Source organism: Melanostigma gelatinosum (assembly GCF_949748355.1).
Source record: "Melanostigma gelatinosum genome assembly, chromosome: 15".
Taxonomy (NCBI): domain Eukaryota; kingdom Metazoa; phylum Chordata; class Actinopteri; order Perciformes; family Zoarcidae; genus Melanostigma; species Melanostigma gelatinosum.
Window position 1 is genome coordinate 10,571,794 of NC_136648.1, and position 26,435 is coordinate 10,598,228.

General features: G+C 44.2%; 1 protein-coding gene across 5 annotated transcripts in view; it reads right to left on the reverse strand.

The window, feature by feature from the left end:
• The window catches only part of LOC306789487 (activated CDC42 kinase 1-like), a 43,295-nt gene extending 17,073 nt beyond the window's left edge, over positions 1–26,222 (reverse strand). For 2 of the 5 annotated variants that reach the window (XM_079285453.1, XM_079285457.1), the window contains exons 1-3: positions 26,154–26,222; positions 19,544–19,791; positions 39–216 (exon numbers count right to left, since the gene is read on the reverse strand). In XM_079285453.1, coding sequence (XP_079141579.1) covers positions 39–201 — 163 coding nt within the window. In that variant the 5' untranslated portion in view covers positions 202–216; positions 19,544–19,791; positions 26,154–26,222. Of the gene's footprint in view, positions 1–38; positions 217–3,613; positions 3,635–8,560; positions 8,616–19,543; positions 19,792–19,892; positions 19,951–26,153 lie in introns of those variants that run through there. The other 3 variants (XM_079285454.1, XM_079285455.1, XM_079285456.1) reach the window with 3 other exon arrangements.
• Positions 26,223–26,435: the final 213 nt, after the last annotated feature.

Genomic DNA, 26,435 nt, shown 5'->3' on the forward strand with positions numbered 1-26,435 from the left:
AACACAACACACACACATACAAACACACAGCTTCTCACCAGGTCGACCCATGCCGATCTTCTCCAGGTCTTCGTTCTTGACGTAGTCAAAGTGCGACAGCCGCGTGACGTTAAGGTCATCTCGGATCCGCAGTAAGTACTGCTGCAGCTGCACCTCCATCAGCAGCTCCAGCAGCCATTCTGTGCCTTCCTCACACTGCATGCTACCGCCCAGTTTCTGCAAAACACACACAAAGAATACAGGGAACAGAGTTCAATATTCAGTCAACAGTTTCCTCGATGCTTGGTCTCAAAGCTACAAAACACAGCAGGATAGAAAGTCACTGCGCAACAATCAAACCATTCTTTTCTGGGAATAAAAGGAGAGGAACTGAGCTCAGGTCTATTGTGTGATCCCCAGTAATTGTTTACAACACGCTGAAATGCTTGCTTAGACGCTTAGACGCAAAACACACACACACACACACACACACACACACACACACACAGCAGATTGGGTTGCCCAAATTTACATTCCATAAACAAGGACATGGATATAGCATGAGCTGCTTGTCAGTGGACCGAAAACAGACAAATTTGACTTTGACAGTGTCAAATAGACATTGATTACAGATCCTGTGTCATTTTAGTGTTAATATACCACACGGTCAGCTATTTTCTTTTTAGCCTCAAAATAGATTAATAACTACTCTGGAAACAGAAGGTAGCCGTTTAGGCAGCTCGGCTCCTAAACAATCTGACCACAATATATATATATATATATATATATATATATACTGTACTATGCCCCTCGATAACACACTGAGTGAGACATCAATCTTCAATGTCAGAACACAACACCACAGTTTAAAACATCGTCAATCGCCGTCTACTTAAAGTGACAAGCTTGAAACTAGCACAACGCAAAGATGAAATTCATCTTAAATCCTGTTGTGCTCCTTCATAGGACCATCAATCAAGATGATGGAATTAAATAGAGAGTAACGGTGTGAAGAACTTTGAAGATGAACCACGCCTGCATTACACTTGCTCACACTGGTCAGCAGTAGTATTCCCAGTCTCAATGGGGAGGGGAGCCGACCTCATCTGCAGAGATTGACAGGGAAACCTTTCTGGTGGATGCGCCGGGTCGTAGGGGCAACTCCACTGAGGACTTCCTGTGCTCGCTGAGCCAAGGTTACGAGGTCTAGAGGGACGTGTCAGAGGTCCCAGCTCCCCTGCTGCCATCTAAACTTCTTAATGGGCTGGGTGAGAGGTCACTTCCTATTGCTTAATGAATGTGACCGGAGTTAAAGTATGTCTTCCTCACACAAGTACACATACCTAATGTTGGGCCATAAAAGTTGGCATGATGTGACCATCCCCCAAAAACACTGTAAAGATCTATCTGCTGTGCATTCACTTGTTGAAATGGAAAGTGAGTGGTCCTGTATTTTCCATGCATTTTTGATGCGAGGTCCGACTGAGACCGATCTGCCGGGAGGGCTCAATCCCCAATGGTTATGCCAGATGTCTGTATCCTGATACAAATTCATTGCAATACGCATCAAAGTGGGTCAGCTGATATCTCTTTAGCAATGTCCAAACATGCAGCTTTGGCTCTCTGGAGTCAGCGGGAGGCTCTGTCCCACTTCAACAGGTCAACAGAAAAGAGTCTGTGAGAAATCCTCTGATTTATGTGAAGCAGGTACAACAAGTCTGTTATTAATTTATAGCCCAATACAATAACCTGCCAGATCCACTTTATAGAGATGCAGGCGACACTGAATGCCTGCGGCTGTGGGATTAAGTGCAGCTGCAGTCATTTGAATCGGCCTCTCTCGCATCGTGCCTGACCCCCAACCCCGAGAAAGACGATACAGCGGTCTGTTTGGCTGCTCCACTACGGCGCTAAGCTTTGCCAAATGCTCTTCCACAACGGAGCATGTTTATTTCATCCACTGATCACGCTGTTAAGAGTTTAAAGCAAAAGCTTTCGCTGACTTTTTTTGTTTGTATCCACAGAAGAAACATTTCTGATATAAAGCACAAAATATTCATTTATGGGGCATACACCATGACTATCAGCCACTTTATCCTTCATGGAAGCGTTATTTCACCGGACGGTGCCAAAGACGCAAGTCAGCTTCCTCTTGGGCCTCTTTCCATGACAGTGTCATATTTGAGGCACGAGGGGTCAAAATCAAGGTCTTAAGCCCTCGTATCATATTTCTCTGTCAACTTGCAAACCAATTTACAAAACACCATGTTTTACACTTTCAAAAACAGGTGCAGAACAGAAATCACTTTCACTTATAGAGGTGTTCACATGTTGTCACCGACTCACACTATCCGCTAACAGTTTGGGAGGAAAAAAAACAACAAGAGAGGGGAGAGAGGGATGTAGGAATTCAGATGCAGAGGAACAACATGATGTCCCTGCTGAGAAATGCCTCTGGCCTGAACTCATTCCTCATGGTAGTGGAGAAATTCACACACACACACACACACACACACACACACACACACACACACACACACACACTGGCCAAAGCCATGTCCTGTATCAGATCTGCTCTAACATCCTGCTGCAATAACAACAACCCTCCCAGAGGACGGCCTCAGTCCAGCTGGAGAGTTCACACACACACACACACACCACTGACCCCCACCATATTTATGATACAAACGCTATATTCAAACATCTGGGATAGACCACATGATCCTGACTATAGTTACCAATATCCACATCATCTTTCCAAAGAATAAAATCCCTGAGTGGACCAGGGAGAGCAGACATCAGACAGACACCGTGACTTACTCGATATACGTGAAAGTGTGCCAGGAAGGGGAACGACTTTTTCAGCTTGTCAAAGCGCCGCATCCTGAATTCCTTCGTCTGGATGAGTGTAGGTGTAAAACAAAGTGTGTGTCTGTGTGCGTTTGAATGGCCGGAGGTGGCTGCTCGTCTCTTAAACCACTACCAGACCCAGCAGACCTCCCGGTGTGACGGCCCCAGTCTCTGAGGGAACTCTAAGTAGCTCCTCAGATCCGGACCCGCAGCTCCAAACATGAGGCGGGAGAACAACTTCCTAAGATCCTGTACGCAAATCTGCCACATTCCATGGCGGGGCAATCGTCCAGTAAGCCCCTTCTTTAGCTTCAGCTCCCACCACAAGGCAAAGAGGCATCCATGTAGCACTTCAGTGTGCCAAGAGCATACGCTAAAAAGGCTGTAGAGCGATTAAGAGCTGCTGTTTGTAGCTGCATGGGCTCTCAGCTTTGCCCTGTGCCCACTCCAGCCATGCGTCCTCCTCAGACAGCAGTGGGCCACTGAGCCAAACTTGCAGAACTTCACAAATAAGTCACTCCTCCTTCCTCCCTTCCTTTTACTCTCTCTTCCTCTCTCTCTCTGCGCGTGCAGATACTGTCTGTTTGCTTTTCCATCCCTCTATCGAGCGTGGGGCTAAAAATAGGAGCGACTTTTTCCCCGATTCAATTGCTCGTCAGTCAGGCAGGCAACATGGACGTGAGAGCTGTCTCCGGTTTCCGATTTACATCATCGTATTCCTCTGATTTGATCTTCACTCTGTTGTCGTCTCTTCCCTTCTGCCCCCAAGTACCCCTTTTCCTACCTCTTCCTGCAATGCGTCTCCCTGCTGTCATCCTATCTTTCTGCCCCCCCCCCCCTTCCCTCCTGCAGTCAGTCAGACGGTCCGTGCAGCGCAGAGCAGTGCGTGGTGCAGAGGACAGAGGCTTCATGGTATTCAGCCCGGAGGAGCATTTGATCCAGGGCCAAAGGGTCACATTCAACTGTGGAATGGACAGCGTGTTTCCTGTGATGCAACCTCCCCAAACATACACACACACACACACACACACACAAAATCACGACCAACCACTTCTTCCCCTTCTCCACTGCTCGATCTCTTCTCATATCTCTGCCTGTTAATCTTAAAATTCATCGCAGTGGAGAAGTTTGACTTTTGGACTTCTCGGATGAATTGTCACTAAAATCATAGTTTTGAGTAGACTTGTGATACTCTTGTGGTTTCCACTCTGGGGCTAACTACAGCTAATATAATACAAATTTGGGGGATTTGAACTGACAAAACAATGTTTTTTTACTAATTCGTGACATTATAAAGACTCAGTGATTAATCAGCTAATGCACAAGATAATCAGTAGATGAATTAATAATAATAATAATAATAATAATAATAATAATAATAATAGTCATTCCTACACACAACCATGTCCTAAAGTGACCCAAGGTGATCTTGGGTCACTTAATGCTGATCGTCTGCAGTCACACAGGTGGATTTGTGCAGATTGTATCACATATCATACTGAGCTTATTTAGCATTAGTTACTGGATCTTCCTGACTGTAAACTTGAAAGTACGTATGTGTCATTTCAACCCGAAAAAGCATGTTTGCTTGCAAACCATTACGGCACAGGAGCAGCAGACTGAAACCACTTATCTGCTGCATAAACAACCACACATCGACAACTCTCAGTCATTCTGCAACAGTACAAACAGAGGAGCCGATTGACTGGCGAAGTCACAGAGGAGCAGATGTCCGTCAGAGGGGGTGAAGTTTTGCAACTGGAAAAGTGATCAGTTTCATTTTGAAAAACCAACGCGGCTCGGTTCAATAAATACAGATTATCTTAACAAGACCTGCCCAGGACACCCAACGTCAGTCAGCTGCCCCTCAGTCGTCTATTCTCTCTTTTACCACTGCGGCATAGAAGTCCTAACTCACCCTTCTTCTCCTCTCACTCCTTCATTAATCCCCTCTCCTCCCTCCCTCCCTCCCCTGGGTCTGGCCAACCCGTTGCATTTTCTTCTTTATTTGGTGCTGCCTTTTATTTCCCGACTCTAATCCTTCAAATTCCCCGCTGACTATAAACAAACCCTTACCAGCTGCTTTTCATACCCACAGTAGCAACAAGCCCACCTCTCCTTCCGTCTCTTGCCAGACACCATTTAGCTTTTGCTTTTCTAACATGTTTTTTGTTCTCTCTGCTCATTGTTTGTCTTTGTCCTTTGCTAGTTAATCAACATTTTCAGCATTTGAGTGGGCCTCTTGCTTTTGGCTTCTGGATATTTCTCTGCTGCCTCTCTCTCATTCACCGCCACTCTCCTCTGCTTTTAATTGGGAAGCTTAGTCTTTACTGGAGGAAGGAAAGGAGCCGAGCAGACGGTAGTGAAAGGCAAGGAAAGAGAAAACAACAACGATGTGGTGATATTGTCATTAAACGTCTGGCTTTAATTGAAGACAGGACAGCAGACATACCTGAAGAGGATGTGGTGTTGTGTACTGTTTTGTTTGTGAATACACTGTGTTGGGTTGTGTCTCCATTCACAAGTAGAACAGCAGTGTTGTGTTTGTTGTCTGATTCACTGTGAAACAAGCTGAGGGAAGGCCATTCAGAAAAGGGCTTCGGTGCGCATTAATATTCGTGTCTAGTATATACACTACCTATGAAAAAAACATTGTATACAATTGATCTAGTTGTCTGAATAACATAGATTCACTTATCTCTTTTTACCTCGCTCATCGTTTTCTCAACTTTGGATAATGATGTAGGAGAAAAAATGGCTTGAGCCCTCCGTGTCAAGTGACAAAATACGTTATTTATGTGCATGCGCTAGGTCATTGTGCACCTGCGTAACACTCCATATGTGAACAACTAAATACAACACCTGACCAAATGAGTTATTTGGCTGCGCTCATCACACATACTGCTTCAGAGCTCCAACACTCCCTCACATACAGGACAGCTTGTTGCAGTTCCGGGAAGCCTCCTAAATGTCCACGGCCCCTTTGAGTGCCTTTGCATTTTTCATGTGCTTTTCAGAAATGTTTTCGGAGTAATAGCTGAGGGAGCTAGTTGGCTCCAAAGTCCAATATTTTCAGAGTTCAGGTGCGGATGCCTCGTGGACTCACAGTCACTCAGACGCAGCGGTGATGTCACAGTAAAGTCAACTAAATTGCTATGACTAATAGGAAAATGACGACACATGACAATGAAACAGATGAAATAGCCCACATTCCTTAAATCAGCAGCTGGACAAAAAGCCTGCAACTGACCTTTGAACTACAGCACTTTAAAAAATGAACACAAGTGAAAATAAATTGAAATCAGTGGAAGGAATGTGCCACGGCGCCGTCAGCTGCCTCCTCACTAAGGAGATTAGACCAACACGATTAATGGTCGGTCAGTCGACCTGCAGCTCCACGTTGACTCCACTAGGTGGCACCGCTGTTGTGATGTATTCAGTCGGGTGGATAGGTGATCTTGGCTCACTTTATGCTGACAGTCTGCAGTGAAACTCACTCCCTGTGAAAGCCCAGTCACACATGTGTCGTATATCACACTGAATTTATTTAGCATTAGTTATGAGATCTTCCTAAATGCTTAGTGTCTGTCCAAAGTCAAAAAACAATAAGGTTTCTCTGAGTCAACTCCAGTTACATCGTAGTTGATCATTAACACAAAAACACGATTCCTGTACCGATGCTATCTCCATCTCTCTCTTTCTTTCCATCTCGTTCATGCGTGTATGCACAAACACACACACACACACACACACACACACACAGTAGTATGACTCAAAGGCTGTTCAACTGGAATATGAAATGATGCAAAGGCCAAGTTAAACGCCTGACCGTGACTGTAATACCAAATTAGAGGCTTGCTGGCTAATAAGATTATGAAGAACAAAGCGCTGCGTGAGGTCTGCATTATGTCCGAGTACTACAAGGCGCACACACACACACACATATATTAAGCTTGATTCTGTAATATGATGCTCACTGTACACGGACACAGGCATGCACTCACATTGGCTGGATTCACACTGACGTACAGTGTTGGGAATTAAGACAGCTTAATGGATACGGGCGGACACGCCGTCGGTGCATTTCTCAAATAAGTCGCAACCTTTTGGTGGCAAAACATCAATCTGCGGTTTTGGTGGTGGGTGCCAAAAACCGGCAGAGCAGAGGGAAGAAGTAGTAGAACAAACGACAGCAATCCCTCTTACAACTGAGCAAGCACAATAAACACACACACACACACACACACACACACACACAGACGATGCCTGTGACGGAGGTCTGCATGCACAGACAGACAGAGATACGTCATTCCTGATCTGGTAACCCTTTTTTAAAGTCTGGCTTTTTTACGTTCTCCCTTCATCGTCCACAGCACCTCATCATCCACAGTCAGGAGAGGAGAGAAGTCGTGTGGTGATGGTTGTCAATGTTGAGAAGAACTAACTGTGGGAATGAAAAAGGTTTTGGATACGAACGGACTGCCGTCCAGGCGAACACCGAGCATATGTAGCTTGGCCCAGATTTGCATCATGCCAGACTACGACAACAACCCCCACTAATACTTCCTGACGTCGCCTCACCCTCACAATACACCCGAAGCGATCTCTACTTTGATCCCCTGAAGCTGGTTAAGAGGGGAAAGGAGAGAACTGTTGGTCAAAGATGGTCGACCTCAAACAGACACAGTCAACAGCATGTGAACCAGATATTAAGCACAGTATGTGCTACAATGGGGAACATTCATCATTCCCATCTACAAAAATACAGTCGATGCTCAACAACCTAGTTCTGGTTGAAGCTCACTAATCCCCTTCATGCTTCAAAGCATATGAGAACTCGCTTTGTATGAAACACAAAAGGACTGCCGGAGTAAAACAATGTGTTTATTTAGAGCAAGTCAACAGACTCTAAGCTCTCCATTCTCTCCATTGCTTCTCTTTCTCTGCGGCTCGTATGCATGTGGTGTTCAAAGAGAGTGCCTTGCCACTGCAGCCGGCGGCTGATAGCATACTTTGGCTGAAACAAAACACATCTGTGGCTGAAACAAATCTCTCGATGAGCCAACCGAGGCCGAGCCACGCTGCCCACCGTCCATCTGTCTTTTGTACAGTGTTTTCCAAACTCTTTCTTCGTGTGGGTAAAGATTTAAAAGGTGATGTCAGCTTTTGGTTTCTTCCAAGATGTAAAGTCTAATTTAAGTCTAAAAAAAACCTGTTTGCTGAGATCCAGGTTGCTCATAAATACAGTTCACTCACAACTCAAAACAACAGCATGGCTGTTGGTCTACTATCTCTGAATGAATCACATTGCATTTATATTATGGGGCAGGCTACTCCTCCCAACACATGTAGGTCTATACCTCATTGTCGTTCTCATTTGGAGCCAATAAACACATTCATTTCTTTATATTGACTGAGATATATGCTCACACTCAATGTTGTGAAAATCTCTGATGTCACACAAAAACAAAGGAGCCTGCGAATGTGTGTAATGACACAAACACACACACAAATGCTAGACCTCCAAATTCACATCTGCACACGCTATAAAATGTGCAACACTACTGCGGAAGTTTACGCCACAAAAACAAACATGTGCACATTTTCTCCAACAAAAGACACATTCATGCGCCGAGAACCATCTGCTGATCCGCCCATTGCGTTTATTTAAATCGTCTGCTCCGTGAGAAACACGCCTTCCTCGGAAAACACCTCAACAACAAAGCCTCACCTCTCACGCACTTTCACTTGCCCTCAAAAGGATCCAAAACACCTGCTGACATTGCCCGTTCACCGACATGTTGGTCTGAAGCTATATGCGGCAGGATCACTACCACAATGAAGGAAACTGTAGAGGTCTACCTCTTCGTCATCGCTGGGCAGGCGCTGGTAGTCAGACTCCGACGTGTCCTGCAGTCTCTGGTAGTCTGCCGTCTCCCCCATGGTGGGCCCCCCCCCCCCCGGGCTACGTGTCCTCAAAATCCTCAGACAGCCACCGGTCCAGTCAGTGGGCACTTAGTCAGTCAGTCGGCCCGCTTTGAGGTCTTCTGCGCTGTCATGAGGAACACAAGTACAGTAATCAGCGACTGACCAACCTGTAAAAACACAGGTGTTGATCTTCATGGGAATAACGTTTAGGAACGCATTCCTCTGGCAAGCTGCAGACAATAATGAACGCAGTCTGTATTTTCTGGTTGTGGTAGGCAGGCAGCGGTTCTTCCTCTTCTGAAGAAAAACAGAAGACAATCCGCTTCCTTAAAAGACTGTACAGTTCATCCTCTTCCGCAGCCAGTGGCTTAAATCTTCAAGAGAGCATCCGAGGTGTTTCACTGATTGCTCCAGATTAATTCACTGGTCGCTGTCGTCCTCCTGGAGAAGGGGATCCCACGTGTGGATGCTGCTGCAGTCAGAATGGAGCATTGGGATGATGCAGCCGAGGTGCGGCACTGGAGGTGACAAATCCAGCAGGTTCTATTTCTGTGTTCCCATCTCACGCCACAGTAACAACCTCTGTCTACTTCGCTCTCCACCTTGATCATCTCTGCTGTCTCTCTCTCTCCCCCTGCTTTAGTGCTGACGCGTGCTCTTCATATCCAGCAATGTCCCTTTCTGTCTCTATTTCTGTGCCCCAGGCGTCACACCGGCCAGCTTACCTCCTCTCATTCATCCCCAGCAGTGAAGGGGAGAGATCATACAGGAGCTGTTTACCATTTTTCACCTGTTCATCCTTCCTTTGTGTGCCGCTTTTTTCCATATCAGCCTCAGCTGAACGATTTGGTGAGTGGTCGCCTTTTCTATTACCGTGGCAACATTAACCAATCACACCTCCTCCCTGCTCTCCTGTAGTCACGGCGATCCAGTGAGCAGTGGTCCTGATAGAAGCAGCCAATGACAGCGAGGGAGGCTGACGGGGGAGGAGAGATGATGGAGAGAGGCGGGGGAGCCCTAATGAGGAGAGTTAATCCTCCCTCTGAGAGGAAGAAAAACACGGCCATGCTGCTTTGTGCGAGTGTGTGTACGTGTGTGTGTGTGTTTTAAAAGCACCTCTCCAGTATAGACAGGGTATCCAGGCCATCTGGATCCTTCCTGAGTGGACATCTGGATGCAGGGTAAAATAGAATAAAAGAACAATGTGTGTGTGTGTGTGTGTGTGTGTGTGTGTGTGTGTGTGTGTGTGTGTGTGTGTGTGTGCATGCCTCCTGGTCTTTCCCAGGGAGTAGTGTGACGAGCAACATTGCAGTCCAAGCACTGATACCATTGAGCAAATCTGTAACACGTCTAAATGACTCATACGTCTTCCACCCTTTCGTCCATGTCACTCTTTATCCTTCCCTCTTTCCATCCTAAACACTCTGTTTCCTGTTACGTCCTCTCATCTCATTTGTGCCTGTCCACTCATTCTCCACCATCCTTTTATTCTCCCCCTCTCTCTCCGACTTCATTCCAGCCCTGTTGATGTCCTCAGGCCGCTTTTTCGCAGCCCACTGAGCTACATTCGCTCTCACTCCTCCGCCATGATGCATTTGCACAATTAAAGGAACATGATTGCCTGTGATATTGGCGTTTAAAATGTGTGCTTCGCGCATAGAAAACTCTGCCGCATATCAAATGAAGTGCTGCCGTTACGTGCCGTGTTGTGCCTAAACTGACAGGCAGCCACCAGCCGGCAATTATTGTGGCTTCACTTTTGAGGAGCTGCTGCACGTTCACCCTACAGTAGCAGCCTGTGAGGAGTCCGGAGTAGAAGAGAAATATACTGTGTATTGCTCTTTGCCCGTCTGTTCAGAGAGCAGGCGCGTCTAGTTTCAACTTAGTGGGTCAGGAATCATCTCTCTGGTGCAAAAAAGAATACTAATTGCAACTTCAGTTTTTTTCCCCCAATATTGTGCACCCCTCATTTCTTCATTAGCAAGAATATAGTACAACATGGAAGGGTAAGCATGTACAGGAGTGGACATCTGTACAATATAAGACAATACAACATCACCCTGAGTTTTTGATATGGTGACAGAGTTGATTTGGACACTTAATACACTCTGTGTAGAGTTATATATACATATACACTATACTGTACTATAGCCTAACCTCAATACTGAACATAGTCACACAAAAACAATCCAACACTAGTATTAAATATGAAATGCAGAAGTCAGAGGAGCAAAGTTACCCAGAGACAGATCGCAAGTAGAGCAGTAGGGGAGAGACGGAGCGGGGACATCCTGGCCGATTGAGGCCATGACAAATGGAGCAGGGCTGAGCTGTGGAGTCATGTGGGGTTACTTTAGCACGCTCCATTACACACTGTGTGGTGGTTTGGTACGACTAGAGGGCAAGGCTGAGCAGAATAAAAATAATCAGGTGCAATGTTTTTTTTTCTTACAATGTTCCATTGCAAATTTATTTTGTTAAAGTATGTAAAGGCAAAGGAAGACAATAAGACCTGGAAGACAATAAGTATGTCAACATGGTCCGGACATAAAATGTGTATTTGTACGTCATTATCTTGATCTTCAAAAGGATTTATTTTTTCAGTAGTGAGCAAATTACAGACATGCTGAGTACCAACATAAACGTGCAATTATTATTTGAATCCATTTGTTTTATCTGTTCTATATGGACCTTTATGGCCTCTCTGCTTCCACTGAACGCCACATTTCACAAACTCTCCACCAGTATTCTGGAAAACCCCTTCAATGACCAAACGCTGGGGCTTCAACCTCGACCCCAGCAGCCTCATCAGTCAGCCATCTTGCGTCAGGGGGAAGGTAAAGCGGAGCCTGTTAAAACATGTGAACGCCTTCTCTGTCCCCGTGATGGAGAGCAAAGAGAAGCAAAGCAGACATGCTGTGGGCGTAACGGTACGATGTTCCCATCGCAGGCCGCTTCAACCCTCGCTTTATGTGACCGTTTAGAGTCTTAAAGAATAAAAGGACCGAGCCTCCTGGGTCCCTCCTGCTTCTTTACGACTGTTGGTGGGTAGACTGCAGGCTCTGGGGGCAGCAGTAAGCTTTTGAACAGGAGCTGCATGAAATCCCTGATGTCTACTGCTGATGTGGGGCTCACAGGGTGGAAATATAATCAGGGTACTGGACAGTACAGCCTGAGAGGTTATGGAGTAGTGTGTGTGTGTGTGTGTGTGTGTGTGTGTGTGTGTGTGTGTGTGTGTGTGTGTGTGTCACACCTTCGTGGAAAGTAGAGCATATTCTTTGAAACCTATTTGACAATGTTACCATATCACTATATGATATAATGATTAGACGATTCTAGGACTCATTCAATCTATTGAAGGTTTTCTTCAATTAGCTAAACAATCCTTTATTCAAAAAAATGTCAAAAAAAAGAATCAGTTATTTTGTCCTAAAGACGTCACAATGTGCTCTGATCTCTTTAGATGGATTTGTCTTCTTTTTTTATTTCATAGTTTATTGAATATTTGACAAAATAATTAACTCATTAATTGTGAATTAATTGACAAAAAAAAGAGATGAAAAGAAAAATGGTAGAGCTGCGACAATTAGTCGATTACTCAATTAGTCGATCACAAAAAATGACTCAGCAGTTGTTTTGATAATAGATTCATTTCGTAAAGTATTTTTCTCTTTTCTGCTTCCATCTTTTTTTGGAAACTGAATATCTTTTGGAGTGTTGGTCGCTCCAGAAACTGTGAACACGTTTCTCTGACTATTTATCAACCGATTCATTATTTGATGTCGATCAATTCAGCAGCAACTGAGATATTAATGAGTATAAATTGAATATTAACTGATTTTGAAAATAGTCATTAGCTGCAGCCCTAAAGAACCGTTTGCTGGCTGAGTGTAGCTGAAGCTCAAGAAACACTGGACCCTTCACTTCCTGTAGTGCAGAGCGCTGATGACATCATCAGGGTTATTTTCATCATATTTGACAGAGGTGCTTTTGAGCAACAGAAGACATTAACTTTTAACGTTTTCACAAGCTTCCAGTACTCCCACTTTCAGAACACAGACATTTATGCGTTAAATCAGTCGAGTTGCCCTTCAAGTTGATTCATAACATACAATTTCACTCATCTAGGACAACAACACTCTGGTCATATTATCACACTGACCCATGTTTGACACATGGCAACACAAATATTAAGTGTTGCTTACTCATCCTGTACTTCCACTTTGTTCAAAATCGTGTGATTTTGCCAAATAATGTTTCTACTGGTAAAGAAAAACTAACTGTCCTAAACAAGAATCACAAAGAGCCATTCGGTGGAAAAAAATCATTAAAAGTCTCTTTGTTTCCTGAGCAAGCTGAACTTAAAGGTAACAGACCTGTTTCAGATGAATCCTTTTGACAAATTTCAGCCCCCGGCACCTAAAAGCACCGATTGTAGATGAAATATTTCTTCTTCTAGGTCATGGTAGAAACACCCACCCACAACGTCTGATCTCTTATTGACTTAGGAGATGACTTCACCTCAGTCAGGGCCACACATGCTACCAGATGATTCACTACTCTACGATATGAAAGGACCGATGACTCTGCTGAAGTCGGTGCTTCTGGGAAAATGTTGACGCAGTAAAAAAGCGTCATCGGCCAGTGAGGAAGCTGATGAAGCTGTGGTCAGGGTGTGGACTGTGAAGAAATGGTGCGCTAGTTGCGTCAGTGGTTTTGTTTCCGCTTATTGTCAACTTCATCTCCAAAACAACACCAGAGGGCTGAATCCTAACTGTTGTGCTGTCAGTCGAAACTAAATGTCTTTTCTCTCCCTAAATCACCACCATATGCTGAAAAGCTTCAATAAGATCTTCATGTACAAATGTGATGTGGCTGAATACACTGTAAATCAGAAAATCTGCATTTTCCTGAGTATATAAACGATGGCTGCAACCATCAAGATTACTTATTTTGCTGAAACATCTAGTCGATTGGTCAACCGACAGAAAATGTTGATGTTTGACGGATCCTTTAAGTCATTTATCAAGCTCAAAACAAACATTTCAGCTGTGAGGATTTGCAGCTTTCCTTGGTTTATATCAATGTAAATTGTATATTCGATTGGTTGAACAAAAGATAGCCTACTGTATCAAAGACGTCATGTTGGGCTCTGGAAAATTGTGACACATTTTTCAAGAATTCCGATATTTTACACTACAAATTAATCCGAACAAAAACTAAGAAAAAAAGAAATCAAGAATTAAAAAATCAACCTGATCATAGATAGCCATCGCTGTTTTCACTGTCAATAAATTGTCAGTTAGTGTTTACATTTTTCAATTAATCTAGTCGTAAATTATCACAAGATTCCCATCAAGACTTCCCAGAATCCAAGATGGCATCTTCAAATTACACTGGACCAACAGCTCAAAACGCTTAATGTTTGATTCAACTTGTTATAGAACAGAGAAAAGCATCAAATCCTCGCAGTGGAGAAGTTAGGAATGTTGTTCTTCTTGAAAAATGCTTACAAATGTAATCAGTTCAAAAACAATGTTGACAATTATTAATACAATTGGGTTGCTACATTGAACAAATCATCTTTTCTTATTCCAGGCTACGTTATGTTATCCATTCACAACAATAGATAACAATACATGCATGTTTTATCCATGCACGTATTCATTTAATTGTGATTAAGTGTAATTGACTGTGACTGCGTTGGGAAGAGGATGAGCAGAAAGACAAATTGTCCTACTTAATGTGGAGTCATAAAAAGTTTCACATTCTGAATTTGTATCGTCAGCTTTTTATCAGGTGTAAAAAAAAAGACCATGTACAGCTTCAAAGCAGGAAGTACTGTAAACCTAATGAGGTTGAAAGATGGCTCGCCCCCAGCCCCGCAGGCCCAGTTGGGACCAATCATGGGTGGGCACAGAGTCAAAAAGTCAAACGCCATTACTTCCATCCACTGTAGAACACACAATGTTTCATACCGAGTTGCTGTCAGGAGAGTTATTACCCTCAACAAAGCCTCTCTCATCACCCCTTTCCCAGAAAGATTTCCACTTCGGCTGAATCAGAGGCGGACAGGAACGCGGAGCAAATCCACTGTGGACAGAGGTGTGTGTGAGCGGGATGAAGGTGAGAATGCATGCGTGTCTTTGTGTGAACGTGACAGATAGATAGACCTCCATGCTATATAATCCTCAGCTCTCATGCCGTCTTTCTAGGAAGTGTCAAAAGGGGCACGCGAGGGTGTGAGTGGTGTTTGCTTTCCCCCCCTGTCCCTCCAGGCTAAACAGGTGGGATTTAAGAGGGTGATCTAAAGAGGGTGATCCTGGAATCAAGGCACAGATATGATTCCTTCACTATAAACTGTGTACTATGATCTACAGCTGGGAAACATAATGTCAATCAGGACTGTAATCTAATTGAATATGAACTAACTGATTAAGTTGAGTCAGTTTTAAAGCAGAGCATTTCATTGCATGAAATATCAAACAACTTATTCATTTCAACCATGTTGTCCATAGGGTTGGGTACCGAAAAGCGCTGCCAATATGGCACCGGTTCCTATACGTCCGGTTTCTACCGGACCGAAACGCAACGCAGATTCCGGTGCTTCCTTTCGGTGCCTGAGCCGATTGAAATACTTTTTTTACACGACTCTGATGACTCCGTCCTGGCAGCAGGACTCGGTCCTCCGCTCCTCACTCACAGTATTATTACAACGGGTACGTAGCGCTGTCACTCATTAGCACAACAACACAGGCACGTGAAAGCTTCTTCTTCTTTGAGACCAACTGGCGGTTGGCAAACGAGGAATTGGCGCATTATCGCCACCAACTGGTAAAATAAAATAAGTCATGAGAAGGAAAATATGCTCATATTTCTGCAAAAGAATTGCTGAAGTTTGAAGCTGTAGCGTGTGTACAGTGTGTGTGTGTTTTGTATTTATTTAAGTAGTTATACTGTAAACTGTTAACAGTTAATATATTGTTCATCATTTGAAGTTTAAAAGTTTGAAGCCAAGTGTTTTGTGTTATTTATATTTATAGTATACTTTAAACAGTTAATATATTGTTCAATTTGAAGAAAAAAGTATCGGTTCAGGCACCGGTATCGTTTTAAAAGTATCGTTTTAGCACCGGTATCAGAAAAAACCCAAACGATACCCAACCCTAGTTGTCCAGCCCTACTACCATGTGATTCACCCTCCACAATTTAAAACTGCAATTAACCTGAGCTGAAGCGATGTTGTCCTAATGAGCGCAGCATATTGTCAGACTCAATGCAAACTCTTCCCACCTGTGACATACTGAACAGGGAAACAGGGATTCCATCCGGCTAAATGAGCAAAGTTCACAGCCACAGTTGTCAATCTGTGTTGTGTGAATAAGGTGTTTCTGATGTACTCGCTGCCGTTTCCATTTCTCCATCTGGCCACATGGAGGCAGCCTGAGGCAGAGAGAAGAACATGTTTTAAAAGCAGTCGTCATTCATGTTTATGAGGCCGTCGGAAGTAAAATGAGTCAAATCAGATTTTTTTCTCTCTCAAATGGAACTAAGACAATAGTGTGGGTAGAAAAAAATAATTTAAATTCTGACCGATTACACAGTTTCTAGTCCTTAATAAACAGTCTGAAATGAATCTACACTGCTGCTTGAGGACAGCTGTGATGAAGGTGTTCAGTGGCGCAACAGGGACATTTTAAACCACAGATATTTGTTGATTCAATGCAATCAAAACTCAAAACTTGGATAACCAGTGTTTAAACTCACACTGAAAACATATTGGGACTTTTCATGATTTTAAGAATATTTCAGTAAATGTGGTAGTAGATAGTACGTAAAGAGGGCAGACTGCTTCTCAAACCGATGCCAGGTTAGATGTTAATAATTCTCTGTGATGTCCGTCTGCACGGACGTAATCTCTTCTATTTTTAGAAAAAGCAGTCATCCCTCCCCCGGACTGATACCAGCCTGCAGAAGTCTGCCGTTCATCCTTCTGCTTGGCGATGAGAACAGGTGAAATGCCAGCTTCATGATTTCTATCCACACACTGACCGAAGCCTCAGAAACAGCCTGACAGACGGCATTTTAAGAAGCAGAACGTGCCACATACCACAATATGTGGCACTGGTACAACCATTAAAGAGCCTCAGCAATTCAGCACATCTTCCATTGCAATTAGTTACAAAACATGTTCTTTCATAATACTCTGCTAACGCCTCAATATACACTCATCAAATTGAAGCATGTCTAAGAAAAATAATATCTTTATGGAGCAAAAAGACTCAAATTTTGTGTGTGGATGTGGGCTCTGGCACACACCTGCAAGAAAGACTGCAATTGCATTCATTTGCATCATGACTGTCTGTACAGGTGTGTGTGTGTGTGTGTGTCTGGTCAATATGTAAGCTGCTCTTCCGGTCCCCTCTACCCAGAAAGAGTGAGTGATTGAGCAGAGTAACAACAGATAAGAGAGACAACGATACACACCGTACCCTGTGGCCCTGAGAGTGTGTGTGTGTGTGTGTGTGTGTGTGTGTGTGTGTGTGTGTGTGTGTGTGTGTGTGTGTGTGTGTGTGCGTGCGTGTGTGTGAAGAGGCTAAAACGATAAGGTTTGAAAATCTAATCAACAAACGGAAGCAAACCTTTACTACAAGAACATGAATGCAAATAGGATCATGCTGACAATGCTACACGGCGCTATCAGTGGGAAGGATTTGTCTCTATGATGATTCATTTCTCAGCACTATGACTGTGCTGCATGGTGTTAAACTGTGTGTGAACCCTGAACTCCTACGATAGGCCTCTCACCATTTATGAGGTCAACTATGCATGTACTAAATAATGCTTCTGGTATTTTCCAACCTGGGTGTTACTCTTATATTTGTGAGGATTGTTCACGCTGACAACATTGAGACGAGCATAAGCCTCGTGCAGCTTCTAAAGAATGTCAAACAATTGTCTTTGAGTCGGACCAGATGCTGCATTCATGCCGGTTAGTTTGAGTTCGTGTCGGGTTGGGAGATGATGATGAAGACCATGGGAAAATATAAACGTGTTAATAGACAAAGATTAATAATATCATGAACAGATATTCAATTCATTGGATGAACAAAAACGAAATAATGTCAGATATTATATCCATGAACCTTTTTAGGGTTAATGGATAACGTTTGCAGAAACGTTGCTATATCACGATATGTATTGATCGCATTGTATACAATTACCTCGAGCATGATAGAAGAGTATCTGTACTTCCACCATGTGGAGCTGGGGCTTGTTTTATACGAGACACCGTCTGCCAACAGAACTAACCCATGTTCACAACGGCCAGTGCTTTGGGAAGCCTCTGGCTGCGAGTTGCCTCAAGGTGATCTATTACAGGGTCACTTCATCAGGAAATCGGATGCGTTAACAACACGGGGAGCATACAATACACCCGGAAGTGACAGACAGCACGCCGGTCCTCGGGGGGGGGGGGGGGGGGGGGGGGGGGGGGGCTGGTAATGCAATACCTGTGTATCTGTGCGGAGCAGCAGAAAAAGGGTTAAAGGGTAACGGAGGAAAGACAAGAAGGGAAGGTGAAAGGAGAGGGAGGCTAAAGAAGAAGTGAAAGCAACAGTGAGGCGTGTGACTGCAGGTAGATTGGTTGAGGAGTCAGCAGACTGGAGCAGCAGCGGGGGGGGGGGGTATGATATTATGATATGACAGCCGGATGTTAGCTCAGGGTTAAAATAACACTGTCCTCTCTCTCTCTCTCTCTCTCTCTCACCCCCCCCCCCCCCCCCCCCCCCCCCCCCCACACACACACACACACACACACACACACACAAATGCACTTTGAATCCCAGAGGCTCCCTTTCCTCCGACTTCTCCTCTGTCAGCCCGGGCCCCTGAGGCCCTCCAAGTATTCAGAGACAATCTCCACAGAAAGCACACTCACTGGTCGCTGCTGCTATTCTGGGAGCTTCCTCTCCGAGGCCTTTTCCCTCCATCCTCATACTTCCTCTGTCTCTGTCTACCGTTCCACTGTCACTTTCTTTATTCAGTGGCAATTTTACCTTGTAAGATTTCATGTGAAAAAGTCTGTGCTCAAGTTTTCTTCCGGTAAGTGAAGATCTAATGTGTTAGCAACAAGCAACAAGCAACAAGTGTGTGATAAGCATCTATATACAGGGCTGCCACTCCACCTACTCCCATTATAGAGCCACATACAGACCAAAACACTGATGCTCTGCCTCCAATAAGTCAACAACCAGCCCGGCCCTGGTGGCAGCATTCGGTCCTTCGTGTGTCGTTTCACAAAACAAGAGCATATACAAGGTGTCAGTGAGGGCACCCACTCACACAAAGGCATGTTGGCACAATTCCTACATTCACACACACCGTACACACTCGCATTGTCTGTTCCTCTCACTTCCTCTCATTCTTAGCCGTCCCTCACACACACACACACACACACACACACACACACACATCTTTGTGCTGAGGCTTGCAGACACCTGTCTGGGAGCGTCTGGCTGGCCGGCATCCTGTGCGTGGTGTGTTTGTGAGGTTTCAATCAAAGCCGCCAGTGTGACTCTAACTTCCTCCTCCTCCAACTCATTAGCTAAGAACAGTTTTTTCAGTGACCGTGGTGCCCGTGTCTCAGCAAACCCAACGTGTGTGTGTGTGTGTGTTTAATAAACAGTGTACACTACGGCAAAAAACATGCACAGCAGACAGTCACACCCAGCTGCAGTGAATTCAGTCAACAGAATACAGCGCTATTGTCTGACGATCTTCTTACCTGCAACGTTTGAGCCGTTGAAACCAGGCTCTCTTTCCTGGTCCGAGTCCAGCAACCGCTCCGACACCGTAGATGCCCTCTCAGGTTGATGACAGAAGGTCAACCACGTGCAGACGAGGCCCCCAGTCCATCATGGTGAGATTTTGCCCAGCTACAAGTCCACGGCACTGCGACGATGGCACACGCTCACAAGATTTCATCCTCATCCATTGGTCAACACAAACCCACGAGTATGCTTCATGACTTGCCTGGGGGTGAAAAATAAAAAATGGTTATGTTGTTGTCTGCTGAGGTCTAAATATCGTATTATTTCCTTCCATAAAGCGTCGCAGAGAGCTTGCCTCTTCACCTCTACTTGCAGATCTGCTGTTTTTCCTGTGCAGACGACAACATGAGGCAGATCAACACCGACACAAGCAGCGAGTCTTTACCGTCCTGAGTGAGTGAAAGTGAGCACCCATGGGTCTTTTGTACACCCACAGAGAGACCTAATATTGTGATAAGAGAATGAGTCAGAGCCAGGGCCCCGGGGAGGTTTACAGGGTTTCAACTAAAAAGGGCTGGACTTCCCTGGAGCCCCCCTGCAAACACACAGGCTAATAATAAGCACAGGGACCAAGACGGCAGCTCCTACTTGAAAAAAACTGAAAAGAAAAGACATATAATAAATAAAGATAACTAATCTATGGTGTCTGAAAGTAAAGGCAATATCCTGTTTGACACTTTAGTCTACTGTAGACTCCCCCATGGTAAACATGCGAGATATAAACATTAGATTTTGGTATAAGATGCATTAAACATTAAAAAAACACCCACCTTAACGCCATTATGTTTTAGTTCAACACAAGTTTTTCTTTCTTTCAGTGTCATGGCACATGAAATGTTACATGATGTTGAGATGAAGCGGAAGCCGAGCATCTACCCACTCACACTTCACACACATGACCAAACAGAGCGCTGGCAACACCTGAACTGACTAAACCACAGTCACCATGAGTCATCTTCTCACACAACAATACCGCCGTAAAACTACGGGTATTTTTCGATTCATCTAGAGTGCAATCACCTCGGCGCACAACTCAAGATCATACAGAAGTTTTGATGTAAAAAGTTAAAAGAACATGAAACTCTATTTGACCGTCGCCCGCTGAATCAATCATTTACAGCGGGCTACAAGCGGAAGCAGCTTCCAATGCCTAATGTGAATTGACTTGACATTGTTCCAACCAGGTCTGGGGGCTGTGGTAGGAATGCCTGGAGGCCCTGAGCCGGAGAGGGCAGTATGAATGAATCAATGCAATTCACAGGGACACACAAGGACACGGTCCACCCACCGCCCAGTGAAGGAGCTGACTGGAGCCTACAGGGTCAGAGGAGAAGCTCACAACAAGGAGAAACACCGAGCTATTCTTCCTCCCCGCAGACGCTCCACAAATGACCCCTTTGTCTGCGAGGAAGGGAAAAAAAAGCACTGCGTATGTAACTGTGCGGAGAAACGGGAGCACACACCCGTCAGATACGAGCTCATACAGGCGTGTGAACTGTAAACAAACGAACTCCACAAATCTGGCAGCTTTTGAGTGACGAGTAGCCTCTTGGATGTCATTCATTTATCGACACATTGATGCATTCGTGGCTCAGGCTAAAAACAGTGAGCTGCATCTTTTTCTATCGCCAACAATCTGTAACATGCCAGAGGGCGACATCATCACTCGACCCCAGCGGATTTCACACTTCTGTTACGCAACTCTGTCAGAGGGCAGGGAGGAGAAGGTGGTGTAAGGCTGCGGCCCCCCCCACCCTGGCACATAAAGCCACACAGACACCACCCAGTACCGAGAGAGAGTGCATGAAAGGCCCAAAATAAACTGCACAAACACTACAAATGTACGAGAAAAGCAGCTCTCTTGCCGAACTGAGATCAAACAAACAACAGCGACAGACTCAACAACTGTTGGATGGATTATGAAATTCTGTACAGACATTCATGTTCCCCACAGGATGAACTGTTGCAACTTTGGTGCTCCCTTAACCTCTCATCTTGCAGTATCAGGCCAATATTTGAATTTACCAAATACCTGAAAAACTAACGACATTCCTAATCCAACTATGTTTAGTGCTGATTGGCAAAGTGGAGCTATAATTTCAAGTTGTGTTTGTATTTTTTTTAAATGGCCATTCATTTAATATTGCTCACTGTCCACTGGAGATTGGTGTTCAAATGCCTTGCTTGTTGGCACCTCATCAGTATAGTGGCGAGAGAGAGAGAGAGACACACATGGCGAGAGTATTCCACTTTAAATGGTCAAGTAAACCTTTGCATATCACATGATGCAAACTCAGTCTGAAACACAGCCAAACGTGTTCGCACAGTCCAACTGTACGAAGCGCAGGATGAGGACAGCAGTCTAGCATCAGATTTAACGAGACCATCTGTACATGTTATGACATAAAAACAATATTCAAACACAAAGCTCTTTATCCCGTCTCCTCTCGCTGTTTGTCTTATTTTAATCAGCTTATAATTAATCACGATTCGTCAGGCTGAACAGAAAGCCTGCCCCTGCTTCCACTGCACTGCTGATTCATGCACTCCACTGTCAACATATTCCCAAAATATTTAGAGCCCAAATGCAAGAACGGGTGTGGTTCAATAATCATCGAGGGTCACTTGTGGGGAAATCAACGAAATGTATGTTTTAACAATTTAATTCTTATTTTTTTCATGGCCAAAACTATACATTTGGTGTACTCTGTGATATTCCTAATGTCTCTCTTAAAACTGAGGGAAAGAAGAAAAACATCCTCATGAAGGGTTTCTCCAAACTTAACAAACGGCGGTGTATATGTCAACTACAGTCAACTCTGAATCTCTTTAGTGGCAGAACTTTTGTTTTGATGATGTTTCTATTGACACTGACTCCTCATACTCCCATGATCAGCTTGCTCTGGTAATAAGAGATGAACTAAGAGAGGCCGGGTCAACTGTGTTCCCTCCAGAAGACAAAGCATGAAGCTGCAGCGAGGAAGACGAGCCGCTATGGAGGAGTGAAACACAATCTCCTCTCACCAACAGAGGAGACAGGACAGGAAAACCAGCACTCTCTACTTCGCTCACACCCACGCATCTACAGTACGTGTGAGGAACAGAGTAGACAGAGGAAGAGAATAAATCACAACGTAACATCCGTCTCCCTTACAGGGTTCCATTTACAATATTTTAAAGACATTACTGCAACTTTAAGCTTGATGGATTAGAGGGTAATTCACTTCACCAGTTATAGTACCTTTATCATAGTGAAGGAACATGTCAACAGTGGGGTTCGTTGATGCGTTGTTTATGTTTTTTGGCACAGAAGAATAAGCATCATGGACATTAGCTGGAAGCAAAAACTTGATAAATTGATGATTTTTGTACATGCTCTCAAATGAGTCCAACGAATCAAGTCTTCATATCATATTATTCTGCTCTCAAAGCAGCTCTGGGAAAACGTCCTGACATCTTCTCCCCAGCTGTCATTCCTAATGAAAGACTTGAACTTGCCGTGTAAAATACAGCTTGAATGCAGGAAGGTGGTGCAACACTCCTGCAAACTGTCACATCCTGTTGGGGAGTTGCCGCCGCCCACATTTGACACTATTCCTGTATTTCTAACTGCTCGCTGGGCATGAAGCCAGCATTGACAGACAGCTTCCTCTCAATCCATGGAACATGTCCAATCACCTGTAGTCAGGTAACTGGTGAGTGGCATGGCTATATATATCCATTAATTAGATTGTTCACCTGTAGCGTCCCCCCTTGAGGTGATGCTCCTATCAAGATGAAGTTCAAGAAACCTGGTAGGTCCATGTTTTCCCCCAGAGACGCTTTAACAGTATCACAATACACGAGATGACATCACAATATATCAGCTCACAGGAAGCTTGGAGAAAGCACCTCATCAGGAAACCACATTTGGTTTTCTCAACAATGGGCTTATTCCACAGAGCTCTCTACAATCCCCCACTGTATCACTGTGTATGTATGCGAGCACGCCCACCATCACCACGGACCAGCAGTGTGTCATATTGAGTCGAAGCAAGAGGTGAAGAACTGGAGATGATCCCGGTGATTAATTCACAAGCTCCAGCATGTGAAAAAGTGGAACTACAGCCAAATCCAAGTGTGTGTTGATGTGAAGGGTCAATGGAAGGGCAAGAGCTTTTGCCTCTTGATACAAATGTCAGCACAAATATTACAAACCAAGACCAGACATTGTGGGTCACCAGCAGATTTGGACATATTGGATCAGTTGAGACTCGTTATTGAACATGTTGTGTAACAAACAGCCTTCGCATCCGTTATACTGATTAGAAGATATAGCTGTACTGCCAGAAGTGAATGAATTCACAATCAAATGTAACATGTCCACCACATCAAAGCTTCAGCACAGAGCAGGAGCATCACATCCTACATACCTTCTAACATCATCTGCTGTCAAATGATCCGTCTTTGTCGAATCCCCAAAGAGTGCAACAGACTCGTGCATACAAGGACGGTGGAGATGGTTATGTACACCGACGTATCCACGGTAAAAAAATGCAAATATAGAGAGAATGGAGGAATTAGGGATAAAACCTCTTCTGAATATCCTGCAAGAAATCAGCCAGGTCTACTGCACGAGAGCGCCCTGGACTTCACCCTGTGAGACGACAGTGGGTCAATCTGGTTTTATAGTCAAACACTGGAACCCATTAAGGTTTATTGTACCAATAAAAAATTAAAAAACAGTTATGTGCAAATGGCATACATAAAACTAAGCGTAAAACTATGAGCATTACTCATAGATCTACAGATAAGGAAAGTTATTACAGCTGGTAGTGTGTGTATGATATGACAGGTGCGTGTGTGTAGGAGTGTGTGGCGTGTGTGTGACAGAGCGAGAGGAGGAGCAATGATAAGAGATAATTGTAGAGTGTTTCTCTAAGAGACTTCAAGCATGAAGATAAAACCCGTGTGTGTTTTGGGGATTGTTAGAGAGGATGGGCCGAGCTGAGGTGGTTAATCTACAGAGTAGGAGGAAGAAAGCTTTTATTCTGCTGCCCTCAGGCCTAGTATCTGACACCAGGTGTGTCAGGGAGTGAAAGAAAGAGACGGAGAGAAGACGAAGATAGAGTTAACTCACAGTGAAAACAAGAAAAGCTCCTGCAACGCTTCACTGCATATACGTTGTCTTTCTGAACGCCAACAAATGTCTTTACTTGCAGGTATTTTATTCTAAGGAGTGATGTGATTTCTTGGATGAGAACTTTTTCATACTGCAGCTTCACAAAGTTTCAAGGGTCAGAAGATGCATGCTGATCTAGAGACTGTAAGTGTGATCAGGCCTTCGCTGGTCAAGTGTGCTAAATATTCACTGTTGATATTTGTACGCATATTTTGAGTTAAACCAGGCGTGTTGTAGAGGGGGAAGCAGGTTAAGTGTTTCGACATACAAGTATATATATACACACACATGAATAAATATATAAAGGTCTTGTAGACTGAGTGATGATTTAAATTTTAAATCACCACTTTATTCATTCTCAGCAGATAATTTGCGAGTAGTATAAATAAGTATAATTGATCGTATGAAAAGCACAGGTGTTTGTAATATTAATGATTGCTCTGTTCTGACAGGAAGCAGCTGTGCTTTTCTTACTGTCACGTGTCAAGATGTTTCCAGTGAAAAAGGCCTCGTAATCAACTAAAGCGCAGTGTTTTTGCCGCTTAGAGTGTGTCTATTTCCAGGTACGCTACCTGTTGAATACGTCTGAGGATTACTGAGCACCTGCAGAGACGGGTTACAGAATAAAACCTTTCGCAGAAGTCAGTGACGGCAGCTCTCACCTGTTGGCTCCTTCCCGCCATGCAGCCTCATTAACTAGTCAATCAGCTAACAAGAAGTGTGCGGGCCGGCTCCGGAAAGTCAGGCGGGACTTCCGGTTAACATCAGGAACCCGCCGCGGTGGGACTGATTAAATATGGGGCAACTTCACGGCTTAAACCCGGTCCTGAGTGAGAGCGGGACGTTACCGGTTAACGGCCACATGTCGGCATGCTCCCTGCTGTCAGGTCCCTCTGCTCGGTTTCTGTTATGCTAATATTGTGGTTCACGCCCACCTCCCCTGATTAAAGTTAACGTTACTTGAACACATCACTTTGAATTAATTGATTTTGGCTCCTCATTTTTTTCAGAATCTATGTTAAAGGGCTAATTTTAAAAAAAAAAAGAAAAAGATGAATTTACCAGGTTTGTTACATGACTTACTTAAAATAGAGAACATGCAAATGGATTATTATTTGAGTTTTAAATGAAAATCTAATATTTTTTCCACATACAGTACAAAACCACACTACACGTGCTGATCATACCGGTTATTAATAGTCAGTATGCAAAATTAATATGGCTTACATCTAGGCAAGAAAATCACTACAGTGGCGAGCAATATATATAAACAAACATGTGCATATATATACATATATATTAGCATGTTCTGTACTAGCTTGTTTTATAATACGAACACTGAATAAAACATTGTTTGCTGTGTGATAACATTACATGAACAGCTTTCTAGTGAGAGCGCCTACCTGTCAATCTCAGCTCCTGTCAATCGCTGTCACCTCCTGTTCCGGTGTGTTTTGGCACTTCACAAACCGGCTACAAGTTCAAACGTCCTGCCATCTGTAACGCTTTAAAAGTCCTCGGTCATGGCGTGAAGGAGACTGAATTAAGTTTGCGCCAGTCCGTCTTCAAGGGTTTACTTGCACGCCAGCCTTGTCCGAAAACACAGTCGGGATTTCAGCACTGCGGCTGCTGGCGTCAGTTCTTTGCCGTCTTTGTACGACACAAAGATCGTCTGTGTGGCTGAA